The 16,043-nt window shown below is 42.2% G+C and overlaps 1 protein-coding gene across 4 annotated transcripts in view; it reads right to left on the reverse strand.

Annotated features, from left to right (window-relative positions):
• Nucleotides 1-16,043, reverse strand: part of slc39a10 (solute carrier family 39 member 10) — a 104,338-nt gene that overhangs the window by 21,009 nt on the left and 67,286 nt on the right. For all 4 annotated transcript variants that reach the window (XM_078551849.1, XM_078551850.1, XM_078551847.1 and 1 more), the window contains exons 7-8: nucleotides 5,270-5,596; nucleotides 4,040-4,120 (exon numbers count right to left, since the gene is read on the reverse strand). In XM_078551849.1, the coding sequence (XP_078407975.1) occupies nucleotides 4,040-4,120; nucleotides 5,270-5,596 (408 nt within the window). The remainder of the gene's footprint in view (nucleotides 1-4,039; nucleotides 4,121-5,269; nucleotides 5,597-16,043) is intronic.

Raw genomic sequence — 16,043 nt, forward strand, 5'->3', positions numbered from 1 at the left:
TAGCACTTGTTACTCAATGTGCTAGTTGAGAAATCTGCCAATGGGTTCCCTACTACTGTCAATCACAAACCTACCTTCACGGATGAATATACGCATTGGGATTCCTACAGTTCCATGCGCTATAAGATTGGCCTTATCGGCAATCTCATAAATAGGGCCTGAGCCATTTGCTCACCATGCAAGCCTGATGCTGAAATAGGGCGCATCAAAACTATCCTGTGGGATAATGGCTACCTTGATCAGATCATTGCTCACTCTATATTGCGCAAACTCATGAAAGCTGCCACTTGCCGTCCTGAAAATTGTCTAGTTTACCTCAGATTACCCTGGAAGGGTAAAGTATCTTAAAAATTTGAGCAACAGGTGAAGCTAGCCATTTCACACCGCTACATTGCAGTTGCAACTCAAGTGGTAATCTACACTAAGAGAATGCTGCCGTCAAGCCAAAAAGACGTTCTGCCTATCACACAAATGAGCAATGTGATAAATGAATTTCAGTGGCCATTTGGTCCTAAGAACGACAGATCAGTATTTTCTAAATGGAGAGAAGCTTGGAACTGTGGATGAGCAGGGATTTAGGGGTCCAAGTACAGAAATCATCAAAGGCTAGTGGACAGGTGCAAAAAAGAGACCAATGGAAGGCTGGCCTGTATCTCAATAAGGTTGAAATACAAAGGGGCACAAGTTATACTACATAGTTCTGGTAAAAGCCCATCTAGAATACTACATGCAGTTCTGGGCACTGCATCACAGTAAGAATATATTGGCCTTGGCGGGTAGGGTACAGCTTATATTCACTTGAATATAGAAGGTTAAGAAGGTCTAATAGAGGTGTTTAAAATTATTAAAAGATTTTATAGGGTAGGTAGTATGAAACTATTCCTACTGGTGGAAGGGTCCATAACCTGAAAATTAGAGTTAGGCCACTCAGGGTTTATAACAGGAAACGCTTCTTCACACAAAGAGGTGTGGAAATCTGAAACTTCTCATCTAAAACCTGTTGAGATTAGCTCCACTGAAAATCTCAAAACTGCATGACGTCACCAAACATCTTCCCGTCTCCGCTAAGCCTTCAGAAGTGATCATTCCCTGGCCCACTCCTCAATTATCCGATACTCCCCGACACCTTCCCCTTTGCCTCCATTCTCTGACCATACAAGGCTCCAAAGCACTTCTTCTAGGTGATACAGTAATTTATTTGTACTTCTTTTAATTTAGTATATTGTATTTGCTGCTCACAACGTGGTTTCCTCTACACTGGGGACCAAGCACAGCTTGGATGATGGCTTTGTGGAACACCTTCATTCAGTGCACAAGCATGACCTTGAGCTTATAGTACCTATCATTTTAATTCTCCTCTCCCTTCCCCTCCCACTCTGACCTTCCTGTGCCTGGCCTCCTACACTCTTCCAATGAAGTTTAGCGTAAGCTCAAAGATCAGCATTTCATCTTTCAATTGGGCACTTTACAGCCTTCTCAAATCAACACTGAGTTCAGTGATTTCAGATCATAACCTCTGCCCCTTTGATTTTTGGATGACAGCTGTTGGTGATGATTTTGCTTTCTAATTTACCAATCCTCCAAATATATTTTCTTTCTTTACTTGTCCCATTAGTAGCCCCTTTTGCTTTTCTTTATCAACCTGCCCTCTCCATCACAGAGCTTCCCATTTGTTCTTACCTCTCAACCCCTTTCCCTCCCTTGCTCAAAAACTGCTAGATGTCTAACATTTTCTATGTTTTTAAATGAGTTATCAACCTTCAACATTAACTTTGTTTCTCTCTCCACAGATTTGCCTGACTTGCTGAGCATTTCCAACATTTTTGTTTCGATTATTAATAAGTCTTTGTTAGGCACGGGGCATGGAACAATGGCAGGTAGTTGGAGTTGAGTTGCAGATCAGTCATGATCTGAATGAAACGTGGAACAAACTCGAGGGGCAGACTGGTCTAAGCCTGTTCCTGTGTAGCACTGGAGATGGAACGGGGTGGAGTTTATATATCTACTTTTATTTTTTCATGGGATGTGAGCGTTTCTGGTAATGCCAGCTTTTTTCACCAATTCCTAACAGCCCTCAAGAAGGCAGTGCTGAACCGCCTTCTTGAACCACTGTAGTCCATGTGTTGTAGATGCATCCATAGTGCTGGGAGGGAGTACCAGCATTTTGACCGAGTGACAGTGAAGGAACGGCAATACATTTCCAAGTCAGGATGGTGTAAGGCTTGAAGGGGAACTTGCAGGTGGTGGTGTTCCCATGCGTCTGCTGCCCTTGTAGGGTCGAGGCGATCTGGGTTTGGAAAATGTTGTCAAAGGAGGCTTAGCAAGTGGATGCAGTGCATTTTATACGATGCATTTTGACTAGGATGAATTTCAATCAAAGAATAAAGAACACCAGCCAAGGTAGATGATTTACTCTTTTTTGTCACTTAATGATCTATCAGTGCACCATAACAGCTTGACAAAGTAGTATAAGTTCTGGGAGCCAGGGAAGAGATTTGCACATGAGTTATGACATCTGATGTCAGGACTGATCTACCAAGGGTTTGGCTATGTGCTCTAGTTCAATCTACATGGTGATCTATGGCAAATGTTGACTATTGCTCCATGTGGCAGTTTTGCCTAGGTCTTCAAAAAGCTCATGAGGCATCTGTGTGACAGATTAAAGTCCCTCTCTGCAAGGGCGGTAGCAGCGTAGGATGGAACAATCATCTAGTTTATCTAAGAGTCCTAGAACCAAGAACCAAGATAAACAAAACTCTCCTTTGCTGTGTTCCAGACTACACACTGGAAACAAAATTAAGTTCTAAGTTGAGAGAGGATGGATAAAATGATGTGACAATTTCTTGCTCCATATTATTTTGGCATCATGGAAATCTTCTACATGGAAAGCAGTTGGTGAAGAATTGAAAGCTGCAGGATGAAGATTCAATACATAGAGTTGATTCACTTGATTATGCTGGTGGAGAGATCAGGAAAGCCTTCCCTCAAGAAAGTAAATTAACTTCGCTAGAATCCATAAAACAGCAAATTGCACATAGTCTAAGAAAGGAATTAACTTGACATCTTAGATGAAGTTGATCTTCCAAACTAAATGAATGGTAGATGTGGCACATGGAAAGAAAAATCCAGGAGAAAATCAACAGCTCCAAAAATAAATCACATCTTAAAACTTAAGTGCAAGGAAGCCTAAAATTCATCCCCATGTAGGCTTTAGCGTATTTAAAAGATACTTTTCCAACCTGTTACGAATGGCAAAATCCCAAACGATGAGATCGGCCACATCTAAGTGCCTCAGCCAAAAGTAGCAATAAAAGCAGCTGCCACCTATTATGAGTCAAGGTGAGAGTAGTCTAAAATGAGTTTATTAAGGGAATGAGTTACTACTGAAATTGGCACTGGTTTGAAAGTGGGAGAACTTTCTAAATTTACAACATAAGGAGGCTATTCATCTCATTGTGTCTTTGCTTGCTCTTTGTCAGAGACATCAAAAACTAAACCCACTTCCCCACACTAGCCCCATCAGCATCTGTTTCAAGTATTTATTCAATTCTCCCTTATACATTGCAATGGCTGCTGCTTCACAATCCTTGTGGCATAGGATTCCATGCTCCAACTACCATTTGCATAAAAGGAAATTATACAATTTTAAATTAATGACCTGCTTGTCACTGATTCCTCATCAAAGAAAACAGTACTTACCAATTCACTATAAAAGCCCTTGGTAATTTTAAAAACCTCTATTAAACAACCTCTTGAATAATCCTATTTTCTTGTCCTAACTATATTTTCCTATCCGCGACAACATTCTTGTGAATCTAATGTGTGATCTCTACGGTTTTAATGTCCTTCCCATAACAGGACACTCAAAATTGCCGCCTTAAATTTCTAGTGATCTCAAATTTTGCTTCTTCTGGTTCTCCTATTGATATTAGATACGTAAATTTTGGCAGCTAAAATGGTTTCCCCATCTTAAAAGGTCACTGAAGTGCTTAATCCCAGTTTTTACAATTCATTCTAATGGAAATCACAAAAAACATACCTAGCTCATGAGGAAGTTCATGGCAAAACACAGCAATGGAAGTGCTCAGCCCCCCTGTGAGGGAAGCACTGAAAGAAGCTCCTAAAAAGGAAAAAAGAGTTTGTTACAGCAATCTGCATATGCTAGTCAGAATTAGAGAAATTATAGTTCAAATACAAAAATATATTAACATTTCTGAACTGTAAAATCAACTTGCTTTAGCTACTTTATTGGCTGTAAAGTGCTTTAGGACCTCTGGAGGTTGTGAAAAGTGCTGTATGAAATTCAAATCTTTCTATTTTAGTTTGAAATTTACAGTACAGTAGGAAGTATTGCTGCAATTATCAGTGTCATTTTGAGATTTTAAGATTAATTCTGACCTGCAAGGCATGCAATTTGTGCAATGTAAAGGGATTGTTCAAAAGATAATATTGCTCATCAAGACATACATTTATATATACTTCATAACACCACCCCATTTTACAAAATGCAACACTTTTGATCAAACTTCCATAAATCTACTATACTGCAGCAGAAAGATTATGTTGTTCTTTAGCAAGGGGTTTTTAAAATTAGTTTCTTTGGTAATTCAGATAATATATGCAGGAAATGATTTAAAGTTCCACACATCTCCCAGGCTCTTTTATGCAATACATACGTCATTCAAAATATAGTGGAAATGTTTATATTCTGGTAACTTCAGGTACATATACTTGGCTTTCAAGTCAAATTTATCCTAGTTTATATATTCAAATTTGCCTACCCTCATTAGAGAGTTTCAGCAGTTTGAAGTTGAGCCCAGTAAGAAATCTGGTCCTGTCTCCCAAAGATAAGCTTGCTATGCAAATACAGTGTTGTGGCAACAGTTATCCACAGCTCAGAATATTGCACCATTTTGCTTGTAAGCAGGTTCTCAAAGTGAAGGCGCTTAATTTTATATTAAAAACACTGTTTTTGAAGTAGAACACATATCTACAAAGCTAACAAAGGAATTCAGTATCCAAACTTTTGTTACCAAATAACCTAATATTTTTTAGAATAAAATTTCCCAAGTATCTAGATTGGAATTTAAGAACATCACTACAAACAAACAATCTATAAAGAATTGCAAGTTTCAGTCAATCGTAATTCAAATATCTAATGTGCACATTTAATGATTAAAGGAGCAAGTTTTGTTAAGTGCACAACTTCTAGGACACCGCTAAAGCAATCATATGTTTTTGTACATTGGAACTGGTTTTATTTTCTTACCTATCGCCAGGCCATCACTGAAGTTATGCATGCCATCTCCCATGATAACCATCCAAGCAATATTCGCTATTCCAGCATCTTGCATCTCTTTATTAGAATGGCAGTGACCGTGAGAATGATGCGAATGGTTTGAATGATGCTTTTTAGGTATGGTTTTAACTTCATAGTTTTCAGCACAATAATCAATTTCACTATGTGAGTCATGAATGTAAACAGACTTTAAATCAGGGGCAACGGATATCTTTGATGGGGATCCTAGGGTGCCATCAAGGTCAGTAACCTGGGTTATGTCATGTTGCTCACCAAAACCATCCTGTTGGTCTGTTCCTGAAACCAGAAATAATTTATTATTGCAGTGCAATTGAGAATTTGAACTTTTTGCTACCTAAACGATTAAATCATTATTTTATTCATAAATAGTTCCATACAAAGCTTCTTTCACAAAGTTTTTCAATATTATCTGTGAATCTGACGATGCCTTCCATCGGTTTCCTGGCTCTAATTATCTCCTTTGCACCATGGATGTCCAATCCCTCCACCATTTTCAGCCCCCACCAGGACAGTCTGAGGGCTCTCTGCATCTTCCTCAAACAGAGGCCCAATTCCCATTCACCACCAGTCCACCACTCTTCTCTGCCTAGCTTAATTTGTTCTCACACATTGAACAATTTTCCTTTAACTAAACTCACTTACTCCAAATAAATGGCGTTGCTAAGGGAACCTGTATGCCTGCCTTTTCATGAGACATGTGGATGTTCTCCATTCCAGTCCTAGTCAGGCCCCTTCCTCACCTCTTTTTCTGGTGCACTGATGAATGTATTGGTGCCATTTCCTGTTCTAGACCTAAACTTCCCTTGCCTTTATGTGATCCAACTCTTCCTTTCCTCAACTTCTCCATTTCAATTCACTATAAGCCCACTGACTTACACAGCTATCTTGACTACACTTCCTGAGACCTCGCTACCTATAAGAACTAGGAGCAGGAGTAGGCCACCCTGCCCTTCGAGCCTCCTCCACCATTCAATAAGATCACGGCTGATCTGATTGTAACCTTCTGCCTGCCCCCATTAACCCTTCACCCCCTTGCTCATCAAGAATATATCTACCTCTGCCTTGAAAGCATTCAAAGACCCTCTTCCTAAAAGGCAGTGGAAGCAGAGTTCCAAAGGCTCACTACCCTCAGAGAAAAATTCTTCTCATCTCGGTCTTAAATGGGCGACACATTTTTAAACACTGACCCTTAGTTCTAGATTCTCCCACAAGTGCAAACATCCTTTCCACATCAAACCTGTCAAGACCCCTCAGGATCTTAAAGGTTTCAATCAAGTCACCTCTTACTCTTCTAAGCTTCAGTGGATACAAGCCTAACCTGTCCAATCTTTCTCATAAGATAACCTGCCCATTCCTGTTATTAGTTTAGTAAACCTTCTCTGAACTGCTTCTATTGCATTTACACCCTTCCTTAAATAAGGAGACCAATACTGTACACAGTATTCCAGGTGTGGTCTCATCAGTGTCCTGTACAACTGAAGCATAACTTCCCTACTTTTGTATTCAATTCCCCTCGCAATAAATGATAACATTCCATTAGCTTTCCTAATTACTTGCTGTACCTGCAGCCTAGCCTTTTGCGATTCATGCACTAGGACACCCAGATCCCTCTGAACCTCACAGCTCTGCAATTTCTCACCATTTAGATCTGCTTCTTTTTTATTCTTCCTGCCAAAATGGACAATTTCAAATTTGCCCATATGATAACTCCATTTGCCAGATCTTTGCCCACTTACTTAACCTATGTCCTCTTCACAACTTACTTCTCTACCTATCTTTGTATCATCAACAAATTTAGAAGAATACCTTCAATCCCTTCATCCAAGTCATTTATATAAATTGCAAAAAGTTGGGGGGCCCAGCACTGATCCCTGTGGCACACTACTAGTTACATCCCATTAACCAGAAAAATACCTATTTATGGCTACCATTAGTTTCCTGTTAGTTAGCCAATCTTCTATCCATGCCAATATATTTTACCACCTACACCATGAGCTTTTCTTTTCCGAAATAACCTTTATTATGGACTCTATTCCATTCTTCGTTTCTCCATCTCCATTGCATCTATTTTGATGATGCAACCTACCATATATGCCTTCCTTTTTTCTCAAAGCTTCCCCCCACACCAAGTGATTGACAGGCTTCTTTACGATGTCTGTTCCATCTCCTGCACTTCTATCTCACCTCTTCTCCCCACTCCTCCCACAACCACGATACAACTCAACACAAAAGCATAAGAATTGCAAGGAGTCGGCCATTTGGCCCTTCAAGCCAGTTTTGCCATTCGATAAGATCATGGCTGACCTAATTGTGGCCTCAATGCCCCTTTCCTGTCTGTACACCACCACCCCCCCAACCCCCCACCTCCAATAACTCTTGACTCCCTCGTTGATCAAAGGGCCAACTTTCTTAGCCTTGAATATATTCAATTACCCTATCTCACTGCTCTCTGGGGATGAGAATTCCACAGACTAACGACCCTTACAAAAATTTTCTCTTTATCTCAGTCTTAAATGGGAGACCCCTCATTTTTAAACTGTGCCCCCTGGTTCTAGTCTCCCCATAAGGGAAACATCCTCCCAGCATCTGTCCGCAAGCATGACCCAGACTTTCCTGTCGCTTGCCATTTCAACACACCACCCTTCTCTCATGACCACGTCCGTCCTTGCCCTGCTGCAATGTTCTAGTGAAGCTCAACGCAAACTGGAGGAACAGCACCTCATCTTCTGATTAGGCACTTTACAGCCTTCCAGACTTAACATTGAGTTCAACAACTTCAGATCATGAACTCTCTCCTCCATCCTCACTCCTTTTTTTTCAAATATTTTTTCATTTATATATTTTTTTTTCCCCACCTATTTCTATTACTATTATTTTTAAAATTTATTTCCATTCATTGTTTTATCCCCACCTTTTAGCTTATTTTGATCTTTTGTCCCACACCGTCCCCTCCCACCACCCCACCCCCACTTGCTCATCCTGCTTTCCACTTTTAACGTTGCCATTAGCACCTCCTTTAGCCAGTATCACCACCATCAACACCCCTTCGACTTTTTGTTTATGACATCTTTTGCAATCTCTCCTTTGCCTCCAACTATCGCTGGCCTTCTATCAAGCTTCACCTGTCCCACCCCCCTTAAACAGCATATATTTCACCACATTTTACTTCTCTTTAGTTCTGGAGAAGAGTCATACAGACTCAAAACATTAACTCTGTCTTTCTCTCCACAGATGCTGTCAGACCTGCTGAGTTTTTCCAGCAATTTTTGTTTTTGTTTCAGATTTCCAGCATCCGCAGTATTTTGCTTTTATCCCCACTTCTAACCTTATGATGGAAGGAAGGTCATTGATGAAGCAGCTGAAGATGGTTGGGCTTGGGACACCACCCTGAGGAACTCCTGCAGTGGTGATATCCTAGAACTGAGATGATTGACCTCCTCAACCACAACCATCTTCCTTTGTGCTAGGTATGACTCCAACCAGCAGAGAGTTTTCTGTCTGATTCCCATTGACTCCAGTTTTGCTCGGGCTCCTTGATGGCAAACTCGGTCAAATGCTGCCTTGATGTCAAGGGCAGTCACTCTCACCTCACCTCTGGATTTTAGCTCTTTTGTCTACGTTTGAACCAAGGCTGTAATGAGGTCAGAAGCCGAGTGACCCTGGCGGAACCCAAACTGAGCATCAGTGAGCAGGTTATTGCTAAGCAATTGCCGTTTGATAGTGCTGTTGATGACCCCTTCCACCATTACTGATGATCGAGAGTAGACTGATGGGGCGTAATTGGCCGGGTTGGATTTGTCCTGCTTTTTGTGTACAGTACAAAGCTGGGCAATTTTACACATTGCTGGGTAGATGCCAGTTTTGCAGCTGTACTGGAACACTTGGCTAGGGATGGGACAAGTTCTGGAGCACAAGTCTTCAATAGTATTGCTGGAATATTGTCAGGGCCCAAAGCCTTTGCAGTATCCAGTGCCTTTAGCTGTTTCTTGATATCACGTGGAGTGAACCTAATTGACTGAAGGCTGGCATCTGTGATGCTGGGGACCTCTGGATGAGGCCAAGATGGATCATCCACCTGGCACTTATGGCTGAAGATCATAGCAAATGCTGCAGTCTTATCTTCTGCACTGGTTTGCTGGGCTCCTCCATCATCAAGGATGGGAATATCTGTGGAGGCTCCTCCTCCTTCAGCGAGTTGTTTAATTGTCCACCATCATTTATGACTAGATGTAGCAGGACGGCAGAGATTAGATCAGATCCATTGGTTGTGGAATCACTTAGCTTTGTCTATCACTTGCATGCCAAACAGCATAAGCAGCAAGTAGTCCTGTGTTGTAGCTTCACCAGGTAGACACCTCATTTTTAGGTGTGCCTGGTGCTGCTCCTGACATTCCCTCCTGCACTCTTCATTGAACCAGGATTGATCCCCTAGCTTGGTGGTAACGGTAGAGTGGGGGATATGCCAGGCTATGAGGTTAAAGGTTGTGGTTAAGTACAATTCTGCTGCTGCTGCTGATGGCCCACAACGCCTCATGGATGCCCAGTCTTGAGTTGCTAGAACTGTTTGAAATCTATCCCATTTAGCACGGTGGTAGTGCCACACAACATGATGGAGGGTATCCACAATGTGAAGACAGAACTTTGCCTCCACAAGGACAGCGCAGTGGTCACTCCAACCGATACATGGACAGATGCATCAGCGGCAGGCAGGTTGGAGAGGATGAGGTCAAGTATGTTTTTCCCTTTTGTTGGTTCCCTGACCACCTGCTGGACACCCAGTCTAGCAGTCCTTTAGGACTCGGCTAGCTCGGTCTGTGGTGGTGCTACCGAGCCATTCTTGGTGATGGACATTGAAGTCCCCCGCCCAGAGTACATTCTCATCTTTGTCACCTTCACTGCTTCCTCCAAGTTGTGTTCAACCTAGAGTACTGAGGGGGCTGGTATGTGGTAATCAGCAGGAAGTTTCCTTGCCCATGTTGACCTGATGCCATGAGACTTCATGGGGGTTAGAGTTGATGTTGAGGACTCTCAGAGCGACTCCCTCCCGACTGTATACCATGTGCCCTGTGACACTGCTGGGTCTGTCCTGCTGGTGGGACAGGATATACCCAGGGATGGCGATGATGGTGTCTGAGACATGATCCGTCAGGTTTGATTCTGTGTTGCTTGACTAGTGTGTGAGACAACTCTCCCAATTTTGTCACAAGCCTCCAGGTGTTAGTAAGGAGGACTTTGCAAGGTCGACAGCGCTGGGTTTGTCGTTGTCGTTTCCGGTGCCTAGGTCGATGTCGGCTGATCTATCCGGTTTCATTCCTTTTTATTGACTTTGTAGCAGTTTGATACAACTGAATGGCTTGCTAGGCCATTTCAGAGGGCACTTACGAGTCAAAATCATATGTAGGCCAGACCAGGTAAGGATGGCAGATTTCCTTCCTTAAAGGACATTAGTGAACCAGGTGGGTTTTTATGACAATCGACAATGGTTTCATGGTCATCAATTAACTTTTAATTCCAGATTTTTATTGAATTCAAATTCCACCATCTGCCATGGTGGATTAGAACCTGAGTCCTCATAGAATTACTCTGGGTCTCTGGATTCCCAGTACAGTGACAATACTACTAAGCCACTGCCTCCCTTCTTTTAGGAAATCCAATAATTTCTTGGAGAAAGCATTTCTCTTTGTAAAATGGTCTGATAATTGGTGACTTGTGCCAACCCATTATATTTTAGAAATTTCTTTTCTTTCCAACACTCCCTTTATATTAGCAAGGTCAATACTCACCTTTTTCTCAGTGATACTCTACCCCAAAGAGAATGGTTATCCACATAGCATTCCAAGGGCAAATTTTGCTCAGAATGCCCCTTGAAGAGGATTTACACTTATCTTCACTTTCCAACCCATCAACTTTTGTATTTAATGTATTATGCTCCACCATTCCGCCACCTCCAGCTTGATACCATCGCCAAACATATCTTCACTTCCTCTCCACTTTCAGCCTTCCAAAGGGATGGGCCGTTTTCCTCTACAGCACCCTGGTCCACTCCTCAATTACCCCAACCCACTCTCCTCTTCCCACAGCAACTTCCCATGCAAGTGCAGGAGATCCAACACATGCCCTTTTACTCCTTCCCTACTCATTGTCCAAGGCTCCAAACACTTCTTTGAAACAGCGATTTACTTACACTTTGTTCCATTTCATAAATAGTAATCGCCACTCACAATGAGGTCTCCTCAACTGGTGGGACCAAAAGCAGACTGGGTGACCAGTCTGCAAGTGTGACCCTGAGCTTTTGGTCACCTGTCACTTTAATTCGCCACTCCACTCTCATTCTGACCTTTCTGTCTTTGACTTCTTGCACCATTCTAATTATTCTTAACATTTCATCTTCTGACTAGGCACTTTAAGATCTTCTGGACGCACCGAGTTCAAAAGCTTCAGATCGTAACTTTTGCCCCCTTTTCCTCTTTTGCTGTATTTTGTCTTTGGACAGCAGTAGTTGGTGATGATTTCTGCTTTTACCATTTACACCTCCTCCAGACACACCTTCTGTATCTTTACTGTCCCTTTTAACATCCCCTTTTGCCTTGCACCATCATCCCCTTTTGTTATTTAATCTCTCCTGCATTCAACCTTAAAACAAACCTTCCCTTTTGTTCTTTCCCCATCTATGTACTTGCTTAAAACCTATTACATCAATAACATTTTCCACATTTTCTAATGAGGGGTCATCGTCTGAAAATTAACTTTGTTCCTCTCTTCACATATGCTGCCAGACCTGCTGAACATTTCCAGCATTTTCCTGTTTTATTTCATTAAATATATATTTGTTTTGTACAATAATGCCCGTTGACAATTTTAAAGAAGTGACTGAGATACTCAGTACCAGTTTCAAATCATGCTCATCTGATTCCCTATTACAAGAACTCAGGAGACAGAACTTCCAATAATCCTGGTGCTGACTAGGGAGAGATTGCAACAGCAAGGAAAAAAGTGCAGAGTACAGAGGAGAAAAAGACTTCAGCACACAAATGGAAAAGGATTGAGCATGAAAAATTGTAAGAGCTTGAGATCCTGGGTGAAAACAATTAATTTCACTTGATTTTCGTGGTGTTGTTTACATGAAGTCATCAGCAAATTCAGTATTCAGGTCAAGTGGGATTAGAAGTTGGGAGAAATGTGGATCAAAGTTAAGAAAAAAACACTGGCGGGAAAGGGAAAGAGGGGAACGGTCCTGCTTTGGGGAAGTAAGAGCCAGAAGACTGGGAGAAGGAAGGTATGAGGTGAACATAAAAGAGGATGAGTACAAGAAAGCAAAGTCATGGAAACTACCTTAATAGGGAGGGATATCCCAGCTCTTTGGGAATAGGGGTGGAGGAAAGAGGGAGGTTGTGATGAACTAAACCTTCCCTACCCTAAGGACCAAAATTTTTTGAGGGGATACACCTCCTAGGGCTTGAAAAATCAAGAGAAGGGAAAAGGGGTGGAGAGGTATAAGACGGTGGAAGAGGAGGATAGTAAGGTGACAGAAGAGGAGGGCAAGAGAATAAGAGAGCTAATTAAGGGAAATTCAAATTAGCAGAGTAAATGGGATTGAGGGATTGATCATTGATTGTGGCAGGAGAAATACAGCCAATTTGGGAGAGTAAGTCCTGTGAATGGGAAATATAGTCAGGTGATAGATGGAGATTTTGCTCATGAGGGTTTTGGGAAGGATTATGGGGTTCCGTGATGGGTTTACAATGTTGCAGGTCAAAATCTTTCTCAGTAGGGATAAAAAAAAAGTGTTTAAGTGCATTCCTAAGGCAATTTATTACACATGAATCAAGTGTGGAATTATAGCAGAGATTTTTATTGACAAATGTGGAGAGAGGAAGGGTGGGTGCTTGGATGCTATTCACTGGAGAATGGAAATGCTTACCAAAGAGAATGATAGGTCTGTTACTTTTAATCAGGACCTGAAACATTAACTCTGTTGTTCTTTGCACAGATGATGACAATCTGAACATTTTCTGTTTTTGTTAAAGATTATAGGTTTGATTTTTTTGGTTCTGTTAAAGGTAGTCAAAGAGCCCTTAGTAGTGTAATCAACTGGTCACATAACACGATGTTTATAGCACTAACTACAGTTGCAGTTCTTTGGGACTTCAGATCATTCACTATTTTGGATTTATATGCTTGAATTTGATTATAATTTTTTTAAAGAGGTTAGCAGGTTTGTAGAGGAGGGTAACTATGTAGACTTTTGTCTACTTGGACTTTCAGAAAGCCTTTGTTAAAGTTACATCATAATAGGTTCCTTGACAAGATAGAATTTAGCGGGATTAGTGGTCAGCCGAATTTGTTTTATTAATTCAGGGGATGTGAGCTTCGCTGGCTGGGCCAGCATTTATTGCCCATTCCTAGTTGCTCTTGAGAAAGTGGAGGTGAGCTGCCTTCTTGAACCGCTGCAGTCAATGTGGTGTAGGTGCATCCACAGTGCTGTTAGGAAGGGAGCTCCAGGGTTTTGACCCAGTGACAGTGAAGGAACGACGATATATTTCCACATCAGGTTGGTGAGTGGCTTGGAGGGGAACTTGCAGGTGGTGTGTTCCAGTGTACCTGCTGCCCTTGCCTTTCTAGATGGTAGTGGTCGTGGGTTTGGAAGGTGCTAGCTAAGCAGCCTTGGTGAATTCCTGCAGTGCATCTTGTAGATGGTACATGCTGCTGCGACCGTGAGTCAATGGTGGAGGGAGTGAATGTTTGTGGATGTGGTGCCAATCAAGTGGGCTGCTTTGTCCTGGATGGTATCAAGCCTCTTGAGTGTTGTGGGAGCTGCACCATCTAGACAAGAGGGGAGTATTCCATCACAATCCTGACTTGTGCCTTGTAGATGGTGGACAGGTTTTGGGGAGTCAGGAGGTGAGTTACTCATCGCAGGATTCCTGGCCTCTGACCTGCTCTTGTAGCCACAGTATTTATATGGCTAGTCCAGTTCAGTTTCTGGTTAATGGTAACCCCCAGGATGTTGATAGTGGAGGATTCAGTGATGGTAATGCCATTGAACATCAAGAGGCGATGGTTAGATTCTGTCTTGTTGGAGATGGTCGTTGCCTGGCACTTGTGTGGCGCAAATGTTACATGTTACTCGTCAGCCGAAACCTGGATAATTTCCAGGATAATGTCCAGGTCTTGCTGCATTTGGACATGGGCTGCTTTAGTATCAGAGGAGTCACGAATGGTGCTGAACATTGCGCAATCATCAGCGAACATCCCCACTTCTGACCTTATGATGGAAGGAAGGTCATTGATGAAACAGCTGAAGATGGTTGGGCCCAGCACACTACCCTGAGGAACTCCTGCAGTGATATCCTGGAGCTGAGATGACTGATCTCCAACAACCATAACCATCTTCCTTTGTGCTAAGTATGACTCTAACCAGTGGAGAGTTTTCCCACTGTTTCCCATCGACTCCAGTTTTGCTAGGGCTCCTTGATGCCACACTCGGTCAAACGTGGCCTTGATGTCAAGGACAGTCACTCTCACCTTGGGAGATCAGCTCTTTTGTCCATGTTTGAACCGAGGGCATAATGAGGTCAGGAGTTAAGTGGCCCTGGCGGAACCCAAACTGGGCATCAGTGAGCAGGTTATTGCTAAGCAAGTGCTGCTTGTTAGCGCTGTTGAAAACTCGTTCCATTACTTTACTGATGATCGAGAATAGACTGATGGGGCGGTAATTGGCTGAGTTGGATTTGTCCTGCTTTTCATGCACAGGGAGTACCTGGGCAATTTTCCACATTACTGGGTAGATGCCAGTGTTGTAGCTGTACTGGAATAGCTTGGCTAGGGGCACGGCAAGTTCTGGAACACAAGTCTTCAGTACTATTGCTGGAATATTGTCAGGGCCCATAGTTCTTGCACTTTTCAGTGCCCACAGGGAGAAGGCTGTAATCAATGAATTTGGATACCTGTTACCAGTAGTGTCCCACAGGGATTGGTATTAAGACCCTTGCTATTTACCATTTGTATTAATAATTTGGACGAACTTGTTGGGGGAATGATCCACGGGTTTGGCAATGATACCAAGAGGCATGAGTGTGCTAAGATTGGAGAAGATGCTTGACTACTGTAAGCAGATATCGATGTAGTGGAAGAATGCGTCCATGTTAGGAAAATGATACTTAACTTGGCAAGATAAAGTGGGTAGATTAAATGCCAAACAAACTTACACCCTACACGAACTGAACAAAAGTTAAACGGTTAAAGAAAGAGATCTGGGTATTTTGGTGCAAGATTCTCCAATGAGCAATGCCCCAAAACTACAGCTAAAGCAAGTAGGATTCTAGGTTATATTCATAAGACAATTCACTAAAATAAAGCACTCCATTTTGTCCCTGTAGAAGACCTTGGTTAATCCTCATTTAGAATACGATCTTCACGTTTCAGCCTTGTGATATTCAAGGGAATAGGTTAAGAAGGATCAGGGAAAATGCTTATAAGTTACAAAGGGCAGAACTATTTTGGATGTTCTTTTCCCAGAGAACATTGGAGCTGTGGAACAGATTGCCAGCTTCTGCAGTTACTGCTGATTTATTGCATTCCTTTAAGAGAAAGTTGGACCTGCTTCTGGCTGGGATGGAAATCACCTCAGTGCATAATATAAATATAAATGATGATCCATGTGATCTTTCAGACTAGTTTTTGATGGCCTAAAGCGGTCAGTGAGTTGGCCTAGGTCTTCACC

This window comes from Cetorhinus maximus, chromosome 11 (assembly GCF_964194155.1).
Source record: "Cetorhinus maximus chromosome 11, sCetMax3.hap1.1, whole genome shotgun sequence".
In the NCBI taxonomy this organism is placed as follows: Eukaryota; Metazoa; Chordata; class Chondrichthyes; order Lamniformes; family Cetorhinidae; genus Cetorhinus; species Cetorhinus maximus.